This window comes from Abramis brama (genome assembly GCF_963993115.1).
Source record: "Abramis brama genome assembly, chromosome: 19".
NCBI classification, from domain to species: Eukaryota; Metazoa; Chordata; class Actinopteri; order Cypriniformes; family Leuciscidae; genus Abramis; species Abramis brama.
Window position 1 is genome coordinate 6,269,059 of NC_139981.1, and position 22,435 is coordinate 6,291,493.

The 22,435-nt window shown below is 37.0% G+C and overlaps 1 protein-coding gene across 1 annotated transcript; it reads right to left on the reverse strand.

Moving 5' to 3' along the window:
• Window positions 1-1,853: 1,853 nt before the first annotated feature.
• On the reverse strand, window positions 1,854-19,666 carry prkg2l (protein kinase cGMP-dependent 2, like). The gene is made up of 19 exons (XM_084093619.1): window positions 19,570-19,666; window positions 17,570-18,099; window positions 16,427-16,593; window positions 16,206-16,319; window positions 15,514-15,619; window positions 15,108-15,171; window positions 14,919-14,996; window positions 13,187-13,281; window positions 12,611-12,679; window positions 11,797-11,895; window positions 11,552-11,702; window positions 11,284-11,423; window positions 9,200-9,289; window positions 8,875-9,016; window positions 7,839-8,002; window positions 6,917-7,039; window positions 5,793-5,855; window positions 3,193-3,259; window positions 1,854-2,726 (listed from the first exon to the last, which is right to left on the reverse strand). The coding sequence occupies exons 2-19, from the start codon at window positions 18,055-18,057 to the stop codon at window positions 2,631-2,633; spliced, it is 2,316 nt and encodes a 771-aa protein (XP_083949745.1). The 5' UTR covers window positions 18,058-18,099; window positions 19,570-19,666; the 3' UTR covers window positions 1,854-2,630.
• Between the last annotated feature and the right edge of the window lie 2,769 nt (window positions 19,667-22,435).

Consider the following 22,435-nt stretch of genomic DNA (forward strand, 5'->3'; position numbering starts at 1 on the left):
GCTGCCTTCAGAAGATGCATTCCAAGGTACGAAGGCATTAAGGCCCGTCCGAAACCATTGTAAGTTTCACTTCCTGTCTCATTAGATATACCTTCATCTGATAGATTTTTGAAGGCTGGATGTCTCCTTTGATATCCCACAACCCTTTGCGTTTCATTCCGTGACAATTGAGTTAAACTATAACACTGCCTCAGAAGTGATCTGAAATCAGTTTTGTGCGCATTCTGCGCAAACACTGCCAACAAAGTCATTGCCTAAGGCAGTGAGGCAACAAGTCAGCTGCCAAAGTTTTGGAAAAGCAGCCATTTTGGCAAAGCAGCCATGGTCAAGACAATCTACTTAAGTTCAAACTGAGTATCAGAATAGGGAACAGTGACTTTGAACGTGGCATGGTTGTTGGTGCCAGATAGGCTGGTGTGAGTATTTCAGAAACTGCTGATCTACTGGTCCGAAGAAGAGAAAATATCCAGTGAGCAGCAGTTAGTGGGTGAAAATGGCTTCTTGATGCAAGAGTTCAGAGGAGAATGGCCAGACTGGTTCAGCTGATAGAAAGACAACAGTAACTCAGATATGCACTCGTTACACCCGAGGTCTGCAGAAGAACATCTCTGAACGCTCAACACATCAAACCTTGATACATAAGCAGAAAAACACACTTGTGCCACTCCTGTCAGATAAGAACAGGAAACTGAAGCCACAGTTCACACAGGCTCACCAAAATATTACAATAGAAGATTGGAAAAACGTTGCCTGATCTGATGAGTCTCGATTTCTGCTGCAACTTTCAGATAGGGTCCGAATTTGGCATAAATATGAAAGTATGGCCACACTTTTGGTCCATCACAGCCTACCTGAGTATTGCTGCTGAACATGTCCATCCCTTTATTTACACACACAGTGTGTACCCAATCTTCTGATGGCTACTTCCAGCAGAATAACGCTACATGTCACAAAGCTCAAATTCATCTCAAACTGCTTTCCTGCTTTGAACAAACATGATGAGTTCACTATTCTCAAATGGCCACAGTCACCAGATCTCAGTCCAATAGAGCACCTTTGTGATGCGGTGGAACGGAAGATTCGATTGATGTAGCTGACAAATCTGCAGCAACTGTGTGATGCTATCATGTCAATATGGACCAAAATCTCTGAGGAATGTGTCCAGCACCTTGTTTAATCTATGCCACGAAGAATTAAGGCAGTTCTGAAGGCAAAAGGGGCCCATTTCGGTACTAGCAAAGGTCCGGTAAGTGTATAATTAACTGTTGTATTAGTCCCATTAGTCTCCACAGTTCTTTACTGTAGTAAACATGTCATCTTTGCTCTGTGTCTCCCTCCTGTGGCGGTCCTAATAGACTCCGATGCTCTGAGAGGATATTTCATGTGTCGTGAGTTTATGAATTTTAAGTTTACGCAAGCACTGGCTTACATGTGGTTTTTCGTCTTCTCTTTTAAAATTATTGTAGTAATTTTAATACTGCAATAAATTCTATTGTATTATTGTGATAAATATTAGGCTAATATTGTTCCAAAATAAATAAATAAATGACAGACCATGTAGTTAACTCATCCAGTAGTCTTCATCACTAATCGAAAGCTTAACCACACGGTCTCTGCATTATTGTATTGTATTTATTTGGAGCCATTAGCAAGTGTAGTGCTTTTTTCTTGCTTTTATCTTTTAAGAATTAGACAAAAGGGAACCATTAGGCTACGTGGATGCATTAAAAATAATCGAATTTGGTGGGAAAATGTGCTTAGTTTAAATGTATTAATTTATTTATTTTTATTTTGAGATGATATTTGACTTGGTAAGATTTTTTTGTGATTCACGGAATGAAGAAATTTTCAACTATTATGTTAGCCTACCAGTCTCTCTTATGTTAGAAAAAATGAAGCTTCTAAAAGCACATGCCACAGAATCTGCGCAGGTCTGAGCAACTGCATGTGGAAGACCAGCATAAAATGCACAAAACCGTGTGTGTACTACATCTTAAGTGATCCATCTGCACAACCTTTATGAACACTGATTACTTTGAGTGCTACTTAGAAACACATTGGTGAAGTCTCTCTTGCTTGTGCTTGCAGATTTTTACCAGTAGATGACAGTGTTGTTTTTCTCATTAGTGAAATATCTAGACGCTGATCCAAAGAATGAAATACACTAATTTAGACAAACCACAATACGTACAACAGAAAATAAATGATTTACAACTGTACATAAAATATTTTTAGTATTATAAAGTTAGAATTTAAAGAAAGGACGTTTCCATCAAAATGTATAAATGACATATTAGGTCTTAAAAAATTAAGTTTAAATGTCACAAATAGACAGATGTCAGGCATCAGTGATTTATCTATATAATGAGATATCACTGCAATAACCTTTCATTTTGTCAAATGAGATTTAACAAGATTCTTGTCCATCTGAACAAGTCAGTAGGTTGCAGAATGCTCCATGAAGCACAACGAGGTAATACTGAGACTTCTCCAGTCCAGACACTGTCCACCATCACTTTATATTAGATCGTCTTTAAGCCTTTGCTCACTTATAAAGGCAAACTGGTCAGTGAAGCGGTCTGAAAATAGTTAGTTGAGAGCACAGCGATGCTCATAGAAACAGCTTGTTTTCAGAAGTCTTTATCCCAGCCAGAGAATTCATCTGGAGGCTCTTCAAGCTCAGGGGGAAACATGTCGAAATGGCTGTGATCCAGAGGTCCTTTTAGCTGGAAAATACCACAAGTTTAGGATAACTGGCTTTCATTTCTCAAGACATATGTAAAAACATTGGCTGCATCCTAAATTGCAAATCTCCCTACTATATAGGAGCCAAAGAAATTATGTGACAGAAGTAGTGTCCCCGAATTCTCAGTACTTATAAAAGAGTAGGCAAAAAGTGCCTGGATGACCTACTTCCGGCGAGATTCTGAAGTGTGCAGTCAGTGGACACTTTACTATCCCACGAGGCCACGGGAGAGGATTTATGAATGTCAGGGAAGCGACACAACTGACATGATAATGACAACATGGCGAATACCGTACGTCCAGATTACATTCATACTACACGCATTCATACTGTATATAACTTACTTTTTAGAGTTCGCAAAGTAATTACTTATTCAAAATAAGCACCTACTCAAGAGAGTATGCGATTTGGGACACAGCCTAAAATCTGTTGGAGCAATGCTTCACCTCTCTCCTCAGAGGAGACGTCAGCTTCCGCCGTCTGAGTCCCTCCCAGTTGAAGCCTTGAAACCACCTGTGAGAAAACAATGGAACAAACTAAACCTCCACAGTACAGTAACAGCATCTGCACACATCTTCAGCCTCATCTGTCACTTTCCGTGTAGTGAGAAAATGTTTCAAGGGAATGTTTGCAGTTTAATGGTCTTTTTGGACTGGGGAGGATGTTTTGAGTTCTGAAAGTTACTGTATATTTTCATAGACAAACATTTTGATTCCTCATAATATGACTATAAAATTCTGAAGATACACTACAGTTCAAAAGTTTGGCGCCGGTAAGATTTTTTAATGTTTTTGAAAGAAGCTCACCAAGACTGAATTAATTTGATTTAAAATACAGATACTGTAAATACATCAGTATTTTACTATATTTTAAAATGTAATTTATTCCTGTGACGCAAAGCTGAATTTTCAGCATCATTACTCCAGTCTTCAGAGTCACATGATCATTCTATGCTGATCTGCTGCTCAAGAAACATTTCTTATTATCAATGTTGAAAACAGTATTAAGACATTATAAATGTCTTCACTTTTGACCAATTTAAAGTGTCCTTGCAGGGTTTTTATTTGTAAAAATGATCTGACTTTTGAACGGTTTTATATCTCAGATCTCACTCGTCTGACGGCACATTGTTACCTGCACATGCATATTCATGCCTGTATCAAGAGCATGCGCCTTCATTTGCATAATGCTCTGAACATAATTTAGAGACATAATACAAATGATGTTGAGCTCTTTGTGTGTACGTTACCTGAATCACCCCTGCGTGATAAGAATACTCAAGCATAATGAATATAAAAACAACAGCTTCTTAATACAAACACACAGAGTTTTAGTAACATAATAAGTGTGGTGAGTCCCAGTTGATTGTTACTGGTCCAGTCATGCATTTTACGCTCTATCACTTGTGTGACTGTTAAAGGATGGGCCCAGTGCTTCACTTTGCTGTCTGCGGCTTCACTGCTCTGTGGAAGATGGCAACAGCTGTGCGTCTCATTTTGGTCACTAATTGCTCCCCCTGTGAATGCATTGAGGCTAATTTGGCAGGCTAGCTCAGCTACCCATTGTGCTGTGACATACAAAAGAGCGAACAGACCAGCAGCAAAACAGACTCAACAATGCACAACCCGTGATCAGACACATGGATCAGTGGTTCAGTCTACTCCCGGGTGTGTCTAATGTTCTTTAATGCTGAAAAATGAAACACTTACATGAGAATATGAGAGTGTAAGGCCTGCAGTGTACAGTGAGACAAATAAAGTTAATATTAACAAAAATGTATGGGCATGTATGGGCAAAACCTCTCACACTACAACTTTAACATAGTAGGATGTCCTGTTACTTTATCCTCTACAGCAGTGGTTCCCAAACCTGTCCTGAAGGACCCCCAACACTGCACGTTTTCTTTGTCTCCCTAATCAAACACACCTGATTCAACTCATCAGCTCATTAACCCATGTGATAATGAGCTGATGAGTTGAATCAGGTGTGTTTGATTAGGGAGACAAAGAAAACGTGCAGTGTTGGGGGTCCTTCAGGACAGGTTTGGGAACCACTGCTCTACAGTAAAAGACCTGGGTGTTATACTAGACTGCAACCTGTCTTTTGAAAATCATATTTTATATGTTACAAGAACAGCCTTTTTCCACCTTAGAAACATTGCTAAGCTACGTAACATGCTATCAGTTTCTGATGCAGAAAAATTAGTTAATGCGTTCATGACCTTGAGACTAGATTACTGTAATGCTTTATTAGCCGGTTGTCCTGCATCCCCAATAAACAAGTTACAGCTAGTCCAAAATGCCGCCGCTAGAGTTCTAACTAGATCAAGAAAATATGATCATATAACACCAATTTTATCATCACTACATTGGTTACCTATAAAGTTCCGTATTAATTACAAGGTATTGCTACTGACTTATAAAGCCCTAAATGGCTTAGCTCCAGTCTATTTAACGGATCTTCTATCGCCCTATAATTTTTTTCTCCATTAGGTCACCTGATGGAGTTTTTCAGTTCCTTGCCACTGTTGCCTTTGGCTTACTCAGTTGGGGATATTTGGGGATATTTAATTTAATTAATCAATCAACAATACTATTGATCAGCATTACCAAACGTGGACGTTTTCCACTAGAAACAAACATTGAAGTATTATTTTAATTTAATACTGTGAAGCTGCTTTGATACAATCTGTATTGTGAAAAGCGCTATATAAATAAACTTGACTTGACTTCTCACTTACATGAGAATATGAGAGTGTAAGGCCTGCAGTGTACAGTGAGACAAATAAAGTTAATATTAACAAAAATGTATGGCCAGGATTGGTGGATTCATAACATTGGCTACAGAGACGGAGTTATGACACTAAACCTAATGAAATCAAAATTATAAAACATTTAAGAAATAAATAGTAATACAAAAGTCACTATTTACTCAATAAGTACACTTGTATTTAATCTTCACTTGTAGTGTCAAGGACAGCACATAACCTGTTTAACTATATTTTCAACATGATTATATGATCAAGCGAACTTGTGAATTGACCTACTTGTGTTTCTTGATGTCAATGATGCCATTCTTTTTATTCCCAAGTCGTTCTGCTGGATTGAGTCTGGAGACAGTGAGGAAGATGAGTGAGTTTCTGACTGTTCTCATACAGGCCAAGCAAGAGAACAAGTCACAACAATAAATATACTGTATATAACATACAGTACATTGACAGGGACACATTGATACTGACACATGCATGATACATGCAGAATCTGATTTCACCAAGTGCAACATATTTTTTGATCCTGATACAAACCTTCTAATCAACCAATCAGATTTGAGAAACAAGTTTACAGTTTGTCAAGTTCAGGGTTAGGGTTTGGTGCTTCTACATCAGTGTTGTTTACCTACCATTTCCCTCTGATTTTAGGGATAAGTTATGGGTAGGGTTGGGTTTAGGGGTAGGGATATGGTAGGATAAAATTTTCGGACAGGAATGTTGTTCCAGGATCAACAAAATATGTTGACCCAGGAACTTGTCTAACTTGGCAAAATCAGGACATGCTGCAATCACAGTGAACATCAAATCCTATTTTGTTCTTGATTACAATCTGTACAGATGATCATATCTGAAGTGAAAGCATGTCTGGAGCATATGATGACAGAGTCTCTGTACCAAAATCTAGTAAGCTCCCTACATAGGCAGCATATAAAGGCATCAATAGCACACTCCAGTCAAGAAGACTATGTTATGCCAAATTCTATGGCAGCACCACACATATGCTTCAAGTTAGCAATCTACTGCGACAAGCTCAGAAAGAATTCATTAAAATTGGTGGATAAAGAGGGATGTCATTTATAAATGTTTTACTTTACATTTTAAATCATATTTTTATACTAATTTGTTGTGCTTTAAAGAAGTACACTTATTTTGATGTGTTGACTAACATACAAAAGAACATGTAAAGTACTTGATTATAATATTTGATATTACATTTAGTTATTATAATATTAAATGTAATCTTGCAACTTAATCATTACAAATATATTTAAATACATGACAACACGTTTCAAAAGAAATGCACAGTAATATGCTATTATGTGTTTACAAAACCTCTGGCCAGTGAACTGCTGCGTATTTGAGATCAGTTTGAAAAAAGTGTCAGAACGAGAGAAACATACTTGCAAAGTCTCCGTATGAGATCCTCTGGACGCTTGCTGATCCTCTTGGGAATGTCCACCTTCTCTATCCCATGAAGAACCATAGTGTAGATCCTGATCGGATCAGAGCCTGTGAATGGAGGGCTGACAGTCGTGTGGGAGATGTTATATTTCAAACACAATCAAAGATCATTTATCATAATTTAAGCCACTTAAACTGCTCAAATTAAACCATAAAGCAGACAATGCCTAAAATGTATTTCACTTTGTGAATTTGAGTTAAACAATACATGATTAACGTCACAAAAATGCATAACGCAACTGTGCACAAGAATGTAAATAAATGAGCTCAGATAACAGTATGCATCAGTAAGCTTTGAGAAGATGTAAACTTCATGTGGCATTAAATCATAAAGATTTCATCCAGCTGGTTAATCACACTGCAACTGCATATATTACATAGTCCCATCCCCAATACTCTGTTGTCATGGTGATGCTGACTGAAGCCTGAGGCAATAGAGTACACAGTGAAAGCCATGACGGCTAATTTCACTGTAGAGGACCATTTGCTCTGGTCAAGAGAGCCCTGCCCTTTATAAAACGGATGTTGAACATGATGCAGAGAGTATTGGCAGAGGCACAGGGAAGGCCGTGCCAATTTAGCAACAGAATCGATTCTCTGAAGGTCTGGGAAATCTGTGCTCTTTAAAGTTGAAATGTGCAATTTTCTGTGCCACTAGTGGCACCAAATGAAATTGCAAAACTGATTATTTCTACCAAACACTTTCCATTGTTTGTCCGTCCCAGTATTGGTTGAACCAGAAGTTGCTTTAAAAGTTTCCATTTTTTTCAATATTTCCATTTTTGGGAAGTCAGCCTACAAACTCAGTCCTGTGGAAGCATTTGGTGGATGAAACACATGATATGAAACACACATGATTACCTGCCCATTAGGAGCTCAAAGATAAGGATGCCCATGGACCAGCAGTCAGCTCCAAAGTCATGACCCTTATTCATGATGACCTCAGGAGCCACATACTCAGGAGTGCCACAGAACGTCCAAGTCTTCTTACCTAGTCCGATCTTTTTGGCAAAGCCAAAATCAGTCTGAAAAAAAACAAAACAGCGTAGATAATAAGGATGCTCAGTGTAAGTCTGAGACATTGCTACATATTCCAGACTCCCATACAGAGTGAGGTACAAAAGTCTGAGACCACTAGTGAAAATGATTGTATTACAAATAATCACAAATTATATGATCATATCTGCATGAAAAGTTTAATTGAAAATATAAAATATATATGTTTTTTATGTAAAACCTGATGATAATGTTCTCCAGAATTATTTGAGAATGATCCAAAGAGCATCTTGTTTTTCAATAGAAGTTAAAACATCTTACCGTCTGTACTGTCACATGATCAGTTGCAAATTAGTTAAGAGCAGCGACAAAGCAACTTGAAGGCAAGCCTGCAAGGTTAGCAAAAACTACAACAACAACAACAAAAAACACTGTGGTACGCAGAGGCCGTAAAAAAAAAAAAGTGGATGTCAATGGAAGAGAGGCTTCACCACGCTGAATAAACGGCTTTTGTGAAAAAACGGCTTATTTTATGAATCCAAAGCCCATTGGCTAATCTTCCACATGGTTGCTCTTAAACGTTCGTTTTGGATTAATAAATTTTTAGAGTTCACAGTCACACTGAAAAAAAAGCTGTTTTATAAGAGGTCACAGACAAATGCGCGACAGGTATGATTCAGTTTACACACTTCTCATATATTTTTATGGTATCCGCAAACAGTGACTGACTGAAGCAAAACTATAGTAAATAGTAAATAGTAAAAAATCTGAAATAATTCTTATTCATGTTACATCTTTTTTTTTTGCTTTAATTTTTATTACCACATAAAAAAAAAAAATGAATGTGGCCTCAGACTTTTGGACCTTTCATCATGGTATTTAGTGATGTATGTAAAATGACCATTTTGACATAGCCTTCCCCGTCCAGAAGAAGATTCTCTGGCTTCAGGTCTCGGTACACGATGCCTCTGCCGTGCAGGTAATCAAAAGCTTCCAGCACACATCCAGTACAGAAACGGGCAGTGTGCTCGTCAAAGCAACTCCTAAATGAAATCAAAACATCATGACGTCCTAAATTAAAAGACTTACGTATTCTACATCTATTAGCAGCTATGAATCAATTAGTGATAAGTCAATAATAACTGTATGTGATCAAAATAAATGTTTATCAAAGATGGTGGGCTGTGATATGCAATATGCACAGTGTCAAAACAACCTACACTCACATGTCCCTTAGCACGCTCCACAGCTCTCCTCCCAAGCAAACCTCAAGCAGCATGTAAACACACTTATCATCCCGGAATGTGCGGAACAACCTGAAACACACAAGGGCAGCCTGACACACTCGATTAGTGTCTCTTTAGCATTTCTTACTGCTAGCTTTCATAGAGAACTAGACTTGCATGTAAAGCTGTGCTAGCTTTTCATCTACAAATGCCAGAGAGGCAATAAAATGAGCTAGAGCACACACTCAGACAGGAATATAAGCATGGTTTGAAATTCCCTGAGGAGTTTCCTAGAAACATGCAAAGTAGAAGCCCCTTTTCTGACACAGATGAAAAGCACAATGGCACTGACACCACTGTGACAAATATAAGACAAATGTCTAGTGTGTCAGTATGACTCAGTCCGCTCCACCACATTGTTTGAAGGAAAGGAGCAGGTTACTGAGCTCTGAGAACACTGTGGCCTCCAGTCGCTTTGGATAAAAGTGTCTGATAAACGACAAATTTCAGGTTTAATGTGTAGATTTAAATAGTTAGATTGAATGCAGATTTAATGCATTGAGCACACTCAGCAGTTCCAATCTTGTGAAAAAAGTTGAAGAAGAGGACAAATCTTTTGGTTTAAAACACATGTGCCAAGTTTGTAGAAATGTACGAGTTGACGTGTTGAAAGCTTTTATACCATTTTCAACAAGTTTATTTTAATGGCTCTAAAAATGTCATGTGGTGTGACCATCATAGGCATATTTTGGTTGGGGGGTAAAAAACGTCAGATTTGGCAAACAATTAAAAAAATAATAATAATAATTAAAAGAAAAAAAGAAAAAAGAAAAAGAAGAAAAAAAAAATGAAAAAAAAAAAATATATATATATATATATTATACAACTTGAACAGTACTGCTTAATTGCTTTTAGGAATAATAATCAATAATATGAAATCAACAGTAATCAATAAATAATAATAAATTATAATGCCAAACTACTTAATAAGGTTTTATTTAAAAAAGAAAATCATCATTTTAATTAGACACTTTAGAATTTATATATATATAATATATATATATATATATATATAAAAATATTCAGAAATTCTATTTGTTCATAGTGTGTTTATATCATTGTATGTATGATTGTATGTATGATGAACTACATGTTTTATGTATTTTTGTGTAAATTAATAAATCCAGACAAAAAGAAATCAGCATCATGTGATTGACCCCTGTATGAACACATAATCAAAGTCAAGACCATTTTCTATTTGGCCATTTTCTATGTACATGTCACATGCCTGTCCTGTCTTGTGCTGCACATGGGTGTTTTGTTATTTTGGGCCATGTGCTCGGGTCATTGTCGGATCCCTCCCCCTTGTTATCTGATTATTGTTTGAGTTCATCCACCTGTTCCCTTCTGATTAGTTCCCTTTATAAGTCCCCTCTTGTTTGCAGTCTGTGTCGGTATGTTGTCTAATGTTTCCCATTCCCCAGTACGTTCATGTTCTGTTTTTGTTTTGTATTTATTAGTTATGTTTTCCCCCTCATGGGTTTTGTTCTGTGTTTGTTTTCTTTTATAATAAACATCATTCTCCAGCACTTGAGTCCTCACACCTTTTTGCATTGCACCAGCTGTGACAGTACAGCTATGATATCCATAAATAGTGTCTGTAGCCCTAGTGACAGTGACATAAGTAAATATCAAAGTTGCCAGCTTTCAAAACACCGGAAAGTCTTATCATAATTGACACAACATTATCTAATAAACAAGTCTAATTGAAGGGCAAGTTCATCCATCAGACCTTAATTAACAAACAGCAAACAACAGTCTGTTTACCTACGTTTCTCTCACCAGTCTTGCGGTCTAGCAGCAAGCCATTCATTCAGTCCATTATATTGATTTAACTAATTAATTAATTTAGTGGCCTTCAGGGGGAACTTAAGTCTTGTTCTTGAGCCCAATCTGTTTACAGATTCCTTCATCACTCTTGAGGATTATATGAATATAAATTGTACTATTATTCCTGTGTGTTTACACTTCTCCAATTACAATATGTCAGTATGCGGCAGGAAAGATATGCTTATTAGACTGACCTGACAATAAAGTTAGAACGGGTCTGCTGGAGGATGTCCTTTTCTGAATAGATGTGCTCCTGCTGCCTGGTGTCCACAATGTGCTTTTTCTTAATACACTTTAAAGCAAACGCAGTATCTTCTGAATCTTTAAGCTTGACCTAAGACACAAAATGCATGCAATAAACAAAATAAAACACTTTTGTTTTACATGCCATTGGTGCAAAACTTTTTACTAGATATATTCACGCATCAGAGTGATATGTATGCTGTATAAATGAAATCTAACCAGCTCCACTCGTCCAAAGCCTCCCATCCCTAGTGTGGCCACTACTTGAAGTTCTTTCATGAATGAGTAACTGGACAAACCAGCAGCCTTCTCCTTCAGCCTCCTGAACTCTGCTGCCTCTGGAGAGCGTTCGTAAAGAGGCGACTGAGGCCTGCATGTGGGGAAATGATTGTGACTGTCACATACAGGAATAGAGTAGGCCTACAGTAGTTAGCTGTGTCTGTTTCCATTAGATGTGTTCTTACATGGCATTCCTCATCTCATCACTCAGAGAAAGCTGCTCCACATACTCCCTCAGATAGGCTTGCAGTTCCTCGTAGGTTCCCACCATCTGATTGAAGTTACTGTTTAAAAATCCAGAGACAGTGATAGTAACTGTTTTAGTCATAGGTAGAATAATAGTATGCTGTAAAATTGTATTTTTCAAAGTTGTAAATAAAACAAAGATTACAGTTTAATTCAATGTTTTTTGTTTTGTTTTGTTTTTTTGTCTTTGTAATTATTTGTCAAATTTACTTTCAATTCCTAAGGGAAAATTGTTTCAAAATAAATCCTATACCCATTTATTTTCATTGTATGTTGTTAGTAGGGATGTAGCAGTAGTCTATATTAAAATAATTAAGACTAATTTAAAAGCTGCAAAAAGCTATACAATTATAATTTTAAAGTTATACCAGACAACCACCAATTTATTAGTGACATGTATCCAATAGAGTAATAACAAAGACAATTTAATCTTTTTTATTTTTATCATTTTATTATTATATATTTATTACTTTTAATTTGTTCTTTTATTTTATTACTGTAAAATAAACAGTTTTCTTTGATAATTATTTGAAAAATCTGAAACAAGATATACCTAATTAAGAAATACCTGAAGGCTACATGACACGGTATTTATATAAAAAAAAATTTAATAACACAGGATGTTTAATAACATATTAATTTTTTTTTTCTCTGTGGTATCAAAATTGGTATTAACAACTTACGATTTGTGTGATAATCAAATTATGATATGGTGACAACCTTACTTGTTAGTGTGGAAGAATCATCACTTACTCTCTATCCACCACCAAACACTGTGTGTCATTTTCCTTTGCAATGATATTAGCCGAGCGGACATCCTCACTGAAATGGACATATATAATAAGACATATATAATGATGTTGTGCCAGTTTGGAGATTATGTATATATATATATATATATATATATATATATATAAACAGTGACTGAAAACATCCAGAAAAACATTTGCTTGTTCCATATTGAGAGCATTTCATCTCAGCTTCAAATGAATCTAAATCATTATTACAAATTAGTGAATATGACAAGTGGCTCTCCTGTGTCTAAGTAGCCTATGTGAGCATCTCTGTGGTTGTTTCAGTACTGAGTGTGCTCTTCAACAATGGTACATTGAGAATGAACATCTTTTCAGATGACTGACATTCCACCTCCCACATCCACTCCTACAGAATCTCTGTTTCTTACAGCTCTTAGCGAATAATCTGTGGACATTGTAGAGATATGTAATAAGTCTTTTTCCTGGCCTACAGGAAGTCCACAGTCACAAAGGAGTCATTGTTGGTTGTGTTCAATTTTGTTAAAAACACTTCAAAATTATACCCTCTCCAAACCTTATGAGAGCCTTTTCCCCAAAGTAATCACCCACTCCAAGAGTCTTAATCTCCTGTGGTTCTGAAAAGCCCTCTGTAGTCTGTGTTACAGACACCTGGAAAAGAACACACAAAAACATCTTACTGTACATTTTACTTCTTGATTTTTTACTTCAGGGAGTAATTGAGGTCATGAAAAACGCTAAAAATTATATAGAAGAAACCAAGACACACGAAAAGAAACACAATAAAACTACACAGAACCCTGACAGAAGGTTGACAGAACTCAGGGAGAGGGTTTAGGAGGAAGACGAGGGGCGGGCGAAGGACAGGAAAAAGGAAGAGCTGATCGAAGGGAACTCCATGGCGGAGTTGACGGAGGGAGGAGTCAAGGCAGAGCTGTGCTGGGTTTCATGGACAGAGCCTGGGTGCCGACTGACAGAGGCGGAGCTTGGCAAGATGGAGACCCCAGCATAACTGAAGGGCTGACGGACCAGATCGCAGGGCTGGAAGGCAGCTTAAGGGACCAAGGCAACAATGGGGGCTTGGCAGAATGGGGAGAGACCTGAGAGAGAGGACCAAAGCTGAGCCAGAAGGCAGGAGGAACCCGGTGGAGCCGATGGGCTGACAGGCCGAGGTGGAGTCATGGGCCTGGAGGCCTGAGGTGAAGCCAGGGGATCTGTATTGAAGAGCTTGGCAGACGGAGAGGAGACCTGAGGCAAAATTGGTGGGAATATGTGGTGGGGGCGGAGCCAGGGAGCTGCACGAAACCAGTGGAGCAAGTGAGTCCTGGGTACTGGACGGAGCCAGCAATGGTGATGGGACAATGGAGTGGGCAGGTGAACAGAGAGAATAGGATAATCAAGAGAAGTCTCTGGGAAAAGTTCAGGGGTGGGGACAAGGGTTGGAGATGGCTCCATGATAAGGTGGATGAGCCAGCACACTTCTACCGGATCAGGAAAGAACTGACCCCACGGCATGGCTCCAGGAGGGACCTGGTAGTGGGCTCCAGTCTCAGAATGGAGGAGGCTTCCGGCTCTAGCTCCAGGACAGACCCGTTGGCTGGCAGGTCTCACATATGGTCCGTGGCGTGTGTTGGCTCGGGCTCAATCTTCATGGCGGGCTCGGGCGTCGAACTCAGTTCCATAGCGGAAGATCTCTCATGCCATATGCGACACTCCGGGCTGGGATGACTAGTCCTGTCTGGAGTGGCCAGTAAGATTGCTGCTATCGATGGAACATGTACCGCAGAGTCGAAGATTGTGTTGTTGTCCTTGATGACTCCCACGTGAGGGAGGATCTGTGCAGCCACAAGGTGTACTCAACCCCTAACAGCAGAATCTAGCCGAGGATGTCGTCCATCCCGCTCCAGAAGAGATGTTTTAGAGTTGAATCGTCCTAGCCTGACTTATTGTATAGATCCACGAAGCCCGCAACATCTTATCCCATACTCATACAGGTTACTAGTTAATTATGGCTTCTGGGTGGGACTCAAAATAATTAATCTCCAGTCTCTTATTCAATTAAAATCAATCTTTGCTCCATTACAATCAATGGTACAGGTATCTGCCATAGACTAACATTTAAGCACTAGTTCATTGGGGCTTCTATGGGCCATGTGTCTGCTGACTCCTACAGGCATATTCATGTTGGCAAAGCAGATAGATTGCACAATGCTACAATATTGAAATAAAAAAGAAAATAATATTTAATGGATTATATATAAATTAATACTTAATGCAATAATGCATACCTCTCCTTTAGCAATGATAAAGAAAGTGTTTCCTTCCTCGCCCTCACGAATAATGTACTCTCCTTTGTCAAAATAATCCTAAAAAAGATTGAAACATGAATATGATTTGGTTTTATTTCATTTCAGAAATAAATATGCATTACCAACAAATGACAATGCTATAGACACAATAAAATGCTGAAAACTTACAACTTCTAGACAGTCAATTATTTTGGCAAGTTTCTCCTCTGGTAGATCCTTCAACAAAGACACACTAAAAAAAAAAGTAACAATATGTTTAATCAGCATTAAAGGTAAACAGCATGCAATCGAATTCGTAAAAATTATGTCAAAAGGTGCACAAAAAAATAAGGACAGAAATTCTTCATTATAACACATTCAACCCTTGCGCCAACCAACATTATTTTAACAGTTACATTTTTACATCAGTTTATGATGCACTTATACGCATATGTGACTACTGTAGGTCTACAATAAGCATTTAAATAAGCGCTGAATGTGTGTTGAAGCAGCCAAGCAGAGAAGTGTGTGTTTGTTAGTGTGTGTGAAGTTGACAACTGATAAATATGCACAAATGTTAGTGGCATGAATGTACCTGCGCAGGAAGCTAAAGTATTCCTCATGTCTGGCCTGAGTGGATCTCATCATGATAGTCTGGAACGTCTGCCGGTCCAGAGCCCAGATGTGGGACTGAGTCACAGCTAATGAAATGCAATCACCATCAGTTCCACTTCACAAATCTATAACTATGACACAAATCCAATGTTTGCAATAAAAGTGGGTCAGCAATAATAGAAAAAAGGTCATGTTTGATATAACTCAATATTTTGCAGACTGCATCCAAATGTAATGCTTTGGACTTGTGTTAAGTAAAAAGTAAATGTTTTATTTTTAAAAAATGCACCTTTCAGTTTTTAGGTAACGGAAGCAAAATCATTTCACTGAAAAAATAAATAAATGAGGATTTAATTATTACATTGACATTACAATTTTTATTAACATCATTACCTACAGCAGCTTTTCAACCAGTATCACTGCAGCATTGCAATACACACAAACAGTCTACAAGGCACATATGCTAAAAGATCAAAACATGAGCACATCTATATGATGTTTTGATGTTTTAAACATTATGAACTACACTCACATTTAGACCACATTGACTTTTATTGTAAAAAAAACTGCCAATATTTTATTCTTACTCTTATTTTATTTTTTATTATCTTGCTGTAAACTATTAAACACAAAAATACACCAAAAGAGGAACACACACACACACACACACACCTTTGACTGTGGCTGTTCTTTTACAGTTATAGAGAATGGCCAACTCTCCGAAGGCTGTCCCAGGACGCATCTGACCCAGGAGCTTTCCATTTTGAATGACCTCTAATAAACCCTCTAAACACAGATAATCAAATCAGAGAAAAAAAGAGTACAGTGAAATATTTTGATTTCAGAAATACGTAAAGTATGAAAAGCAGGTAACAAAAACATCTGGAGTTTACCAGCAAGCACGTAGAGGTAGTTCCCCGGCTCTCCTTCCTGAATAACCAGCTGCTCAGCAGGGTAGATCTTCTCATACATGCAGTCCACCATCTCTCGAGTGTGCTGAGGCTCCAGCTTCTTCAGAAAGTCATTGTTCATGATGGCTTCATTGATCAGTTTCTTAGTGCTACAGGAAAAGAAGCAATGCTGTATTGTCTATTGTATTGTAAAAAATCTGTATTGTATAAAGCACTATGATGCATACTTTACATTTCAAGTGTTCTCAACCTTTGTGTGAGGAACAGACTAAACTGAAATCAACTTAAGTAAAAAATTCAAATCAGTTGCAAGAATGTCTAAATATTATATGGCAGCGTATGTTTAATTTCGAACGAAACTAAATGATGAGGCGGAGGGGAAGATGATCAGAGAGAAATTAAGAAATTATCATTAAGTATTATAAGAACAATTCCTATTCTTATTAATTCTTATTCAGTTTTGGTCTGTTCCTCACACAAAGTCATCACATGACTTGGAATGCAGTACATAAATCTAAAAATCTAAAGTTTTTATACTTAATGGTGTTTTTTGCCAGAAAGTATACGAGTTTGGAATTATATGTATAATGTATAAATGTGTAAATAGACTTAATTTGGGGAATTTTAATTCTTGGATAAATTTACTTCCTGTGGCATAACAAAGCATACATTTTTCATTCTTTCTTTTGCAGGGCTGAAAAATCTTGACTTGGGGATACGTCTACATTTTACATGTCAGTTTCAGATGCTTTTTTGTCTTCAGTACTATACTATGGCTGATTCGCATTATCACATCTGAAACTCTCTACTGACCTCAAATGGATCTTATGAATGAATTAGTGCCGGAGATTTGTAGACTGCCATCAAGAGCGTGTTTAATTAAAACAGTAATGATTCCTGTCCATGCATACAAATAGCCCACGGTTTGTGTTCTCTTTAGCCACTCCATCCCCTTCAGAGTGTGTTATGGAAATCAAGGCTTTCAAGCCCGTTTGGGGGTTGGAGACACTACAAAGGCTTGGCTAAACCTTACTCCTATCTCCACCTTTCCAAGGGAGTCAGTATTCCATTGACTCCATAATGAAACAAACAATCCAGTGGTGCAGTCAGTTTCCGCACACTCACCTGGAGTCTTTGCGGATGTGAGGTCTCTCAGTGGAGATGTGATGGACCCTGTGGTCATGACAGAAGTTTCTCGATGTAGGTTCGGCTGAAACGCCCTCCTTAGCTTTAAGGCGTCGATGCACCTCCACAGCCACTCTGTGAAAGCGTGTGGAGCCCTGGTTGATCACACTCAGAAGTCTGCGGCTGTGCCTCAGTGGTGCCGGCGGGGAGCGCCCGAGGCTGTTATACCCGATGGCATCCTGGAGCTTATCGATCTGGGAAACTTTTGCCTCTAGTTCCCTTTGAAGGCTCTGTAACCGCTTCTCCTGCGCACGGAACTCCTGGTCCCTCCGTGCCAACTCTTCCTCCAGATGGGCGATCCTCATCTTCAGGGGCTCCACAGATTCCCAAACAGGGGCTTCTTTTATACCGGAGGACAGGCAGGTCTCCTCTAGTCGAGGAGCTTTGATCGAACCGTTCCCCATGATCAGAGAGTGACTAGGAACCATAGAGAGGCCTTTGGGCTTTTAAATGTGTTCACTGGTTGGCCACTGCAATCAGAAGACAAAATACAGATTTTCGGGTTATCTGGACAGGGCATGTCAATTTAATCTACAGTACTTAAGTCTCATGCTTCTAAATGATATTTAATAAAAAAAATTTTTTTTAAAGGAAACATATTTATAAATACTATATTATGTTTCCTGGTTACACTTTACTTTATTTTAGTGCCCTTGTTACACATTACATGTAGTTACTGTAGAAAACTATAAATGATGCATAATTACATGCGGCTAACCCTAAAGCAAACCCCAATCCTAACCCTATAGTAAGTACATGTGGTTAATTGTTATTACACAGTACTTAAATGCATAATTACACTGTAACACTGACACCTCAAAATAAAATGGGTAACACTTTATTTTACAGTGTCATTGTTACATATGTTGCATGTAGTTACTATAGTAATAACTATAAATTGTGCATAATTACATGCAACTAACCCTAAACCAAACCAAACCTAATCCCGTTACACTTTATTTTAAGGTGTCATTGTTACAGTTTAATTATATATTAAAGTACTGAGTAATATTATTTAACAACATGTACTTACTATAGGGTTAGAGTAGGATTAGGGTTTGGTTGAGGGTTAGTTGCATGTAATTATACCTTATTTACTGTTATTATTACTATGGTAAGTACATGTAAAATATGTAACAAGGACACTTTATTTAAAATAAAGTGTTACCCCTTATCCTAACCCTATTGTAAGTACATGTAGTTACTCAATATTACTTAATATTAAATGTATAATTACAGTGTAACAAAGACACCTTAAAATAAAGTGTAACCATAAATTGTAACCCTTTATTTTATAGTATGTGTACTTGTACTTGCCTAAGAAAGTACTGGGTAATATAAGTTTAGGGGTAGGTTCAGGGTTAGTGCCTAGTTATAACCCAGTTATTGTAAGTGCAATAATAAGTACATAGCATGTACATGCGGAACAGGACTGTAAAATAAAGTGCTACCAGTTTCCTTAAAACAAATTATTTGATCAAATATTATTTAGAAGCATGAGACTGAATGTTTTTTCTGAATTTTGTGTAAATATTGCATAAAAAAAACTATTAACACTGTAATTTTACACTGCTAAAATATACTTAATATCGTAAATAATAAATTGTGTAAATATATAACATTTAAAACACATGACAATAATGATGTGACATTAATGAAAAAAAGACATCAACAACATTACTGACTATGAATGGAGGATAATTCTTTGAACTGAGCAGCTGAATATGCTCATTCAAAATTGAATTAATCAAGACGACACCTGGCATTAGCGAGAGATTTGATTTAAGATGAAGGAACAATTAGACTGTCATTTAAGACAATGAATTTGAAAGACCTTAACAAACGAACAAATTGAATAAAATATGACATACAGTTTCTGCAAATTTGATATTAAACGAAATTAAACGCAGCGGACAGGCAAATGTTGAATTACTACTTACCACCTGTCAGGGTGTAATAGAGTTTCCACAGCTGTTTATTTGTGGATAATTGAGAAACGCTGCTTGTCCTCATGTGAGCGATCGGTCTGAGTCTGAGTCGCGCGCTGACAGGATGCAGCAGCAACAGGACTGTCTTCACGAGACTGAGCGCTGATGCGGAACTGTGGATTCTACTGACATCTAGCGGTGGCAGTGTAGCATTACACACGACACGGAAAACGTTTCATTGTAGCTTTCAGCTATCTTGTCATAAGAGATTATGTTCTCTCGCAATTTTTTTTTATAAATAGGCCTACATCAAAAGCATCTTCAGAATTTTCTTTTTTTTTTTGGAACATTGTTTTCTTCATGACAAATTTTGTCTTTGGATTTCTTTTTTTAATGTTTCTTATTGTGTCAACAGCATGTCTTAAAGGAATAATTCACCCAAAAATGAAAATAGTAGTACTGTCATCATCTACTTGTTATTACTCATAATTTACTATATTTTGAAGATTGTTGGTAACCAATCAGTTGATAGGCCCCATTGACTTCCATATGGGAAACAATACTATGGAAGTCAATGGGGCCCATCAACTGTTTGGTTAGGCATATTCCTCAAAAGATCTTCTTTTGTGTTTAGCAGAAGAAAGAAATTAATACAGGTTTGGGAAAACTTCAGGGTGAGTAAATGATGACAGATTTCTTTCTTTTTTTTTTGGTGAACTATCCCTTTAACTCTGTTTTTGCAATTTCTTTAAAACCAGCATTTGTTTCCCAAACAGAACAGTTCAGTCCGTGCATTTGCATTATTCCATTTCCTTTATTTCACTGCATGGATAATACAGTTCTGATGTCTTTTTGAAAAATAAACAAAAAGCTAGATAGCCTATCTTAAAAAAAGAAAGTCATTATGAAAAAAAGAACTTGACAAAACTTTAAATAATAATAACGGTGTCTCCAAAAGCATATATTGAATCAGCAATAATAACATTTTACATATTCATTCAATGCATGATTTTAAACAATTTAAAGAAGGGAAATGGAAGGAAAAGATAAACATAACCCTAAAGCCAATCTTTAGTCAAACAGACTGTAACATGTTAGTCAGATTGACACTTTAAATGTAAATGTATACAAGTAGGCGCATAATAACCATACAAGTGGTTGCAATTCATCTTGCATTTGCACTTCCTGTAAAAGCACTGTAATAAATGCCCTCTTATCCATGTTCAATTACACACAACAACAACAGTATCAAAGATATCACACAAACTGTCAGGTAATTTGTTCTCGGTATGAAACACTTGTAAATGATCTAAAGAAAGAAATCTGTGAGCAGCAGGTGAACAAAGACAACAGTGCTCAAATATGGGCAGTGTGTGATGTGGACATCAGAATGATCCAAGAATAAACTGGCATTCAAAACTGCAACTGGCAAGTTTGGTTAATGTTCCTATGGGCTTGACAGCTGTTTTGAAAGTGTACTCCTCATTAAAGGTCAATATAAGCCTATAATATGGGAAATAACTGATTATAAAGCATTTTAAAAATGCTGTCACAAATTTGAATTTAGTCAACATAGTTATATCGGAGTGACACATTATTTGAAGAGTACACTGTACAAAGTCGGACAACATGAGATCAAAACATTTGTCAACAGGGAAATAAAAAATACATGATTTACAGTACAAACATTATATTCTTGTTCAAGACATGGAAAAAAGTCACACACACTTCAATGTGCAAAATTATACTGAGAAAAAGAAATGAAGCCTTGTGCACAATAACATGAAAACCACTTCATAACATGGCATGCCCCTAATGCTATTTTAATACAGATTGCAGAAGATCTGATTCATTCCTCTTTTGAGCATTATAGATTATCTTACGTCAGAACAGAATGATTAGTAGGCCTATTTGCAACCAATATCATATTATAACTAAGGGAAAAACACATAGAAATACATGTTTTTAAACATACTGCTGTGAACACTTAAAAATAAAGGTTACAATTAGAAGGGCTTTACTGGCTTATGCCATAAACCAGCATGATTTACAGCCCGATAGGCTACTTAAAAAACTTTTTGTTAACATTTGTGCGTCGCGAGCAAAGCACAAAGTCTAACATAACAGAAAAGTTCGTTTTTATGAGGCGAGAGACTTTTTATTTCGTAACAAGCTACGAAAATAATGTTAGAATAATGACACTGACATAGCCTGACAACATCTCATTTGCGTTCACCCACGTCTTTCAAAATAAAAGTCTCGCATCAGAAAAAGATTTAGAATTAGCTTTTTCTTTGTCGTTGTTTCTTTGACTACACACTCCGCGATCCACACAAGTTGAGAAACACTGACATAGTCGACTCAAGAACCTTATACAGTGAAAATGTGTCCAATAAACCCATTGAAGAACCTTTATTTTTGAGTGTATCATTATGAAATGTTCATTTTTTACACATATATATCACACAATGTCTTCAAAATCAAATACAAGTAGACCCCTGTCATTTATAATCCAATAACAATATTACAAATACATACATAATTTAAAATTAATTGTTATTTCTCACTTAGGCCTAACTGACTTATCCTCTAATAGTGACCATGAAAACAATGGCCTACATACTGATAAGAAAATAGGTGTTTTTTAGCCTTAAATGAGTTATATGTTATCTGTATAACATTTTCTTAAACGATTAAAACTTGACAGAATAGAAGATTTAATGAAACTATACAATGGGTTTATATACAACCAATTTTTGACTGAAACAGGTGTCAAAATATAACGTAAGGAATGCTTGCATTTACTTTAAAAATAGCTGCTGGTACATTTGCTACCACATCTAATTTTCCTTTTTTTTAATCTTTTTTATTTTATTTT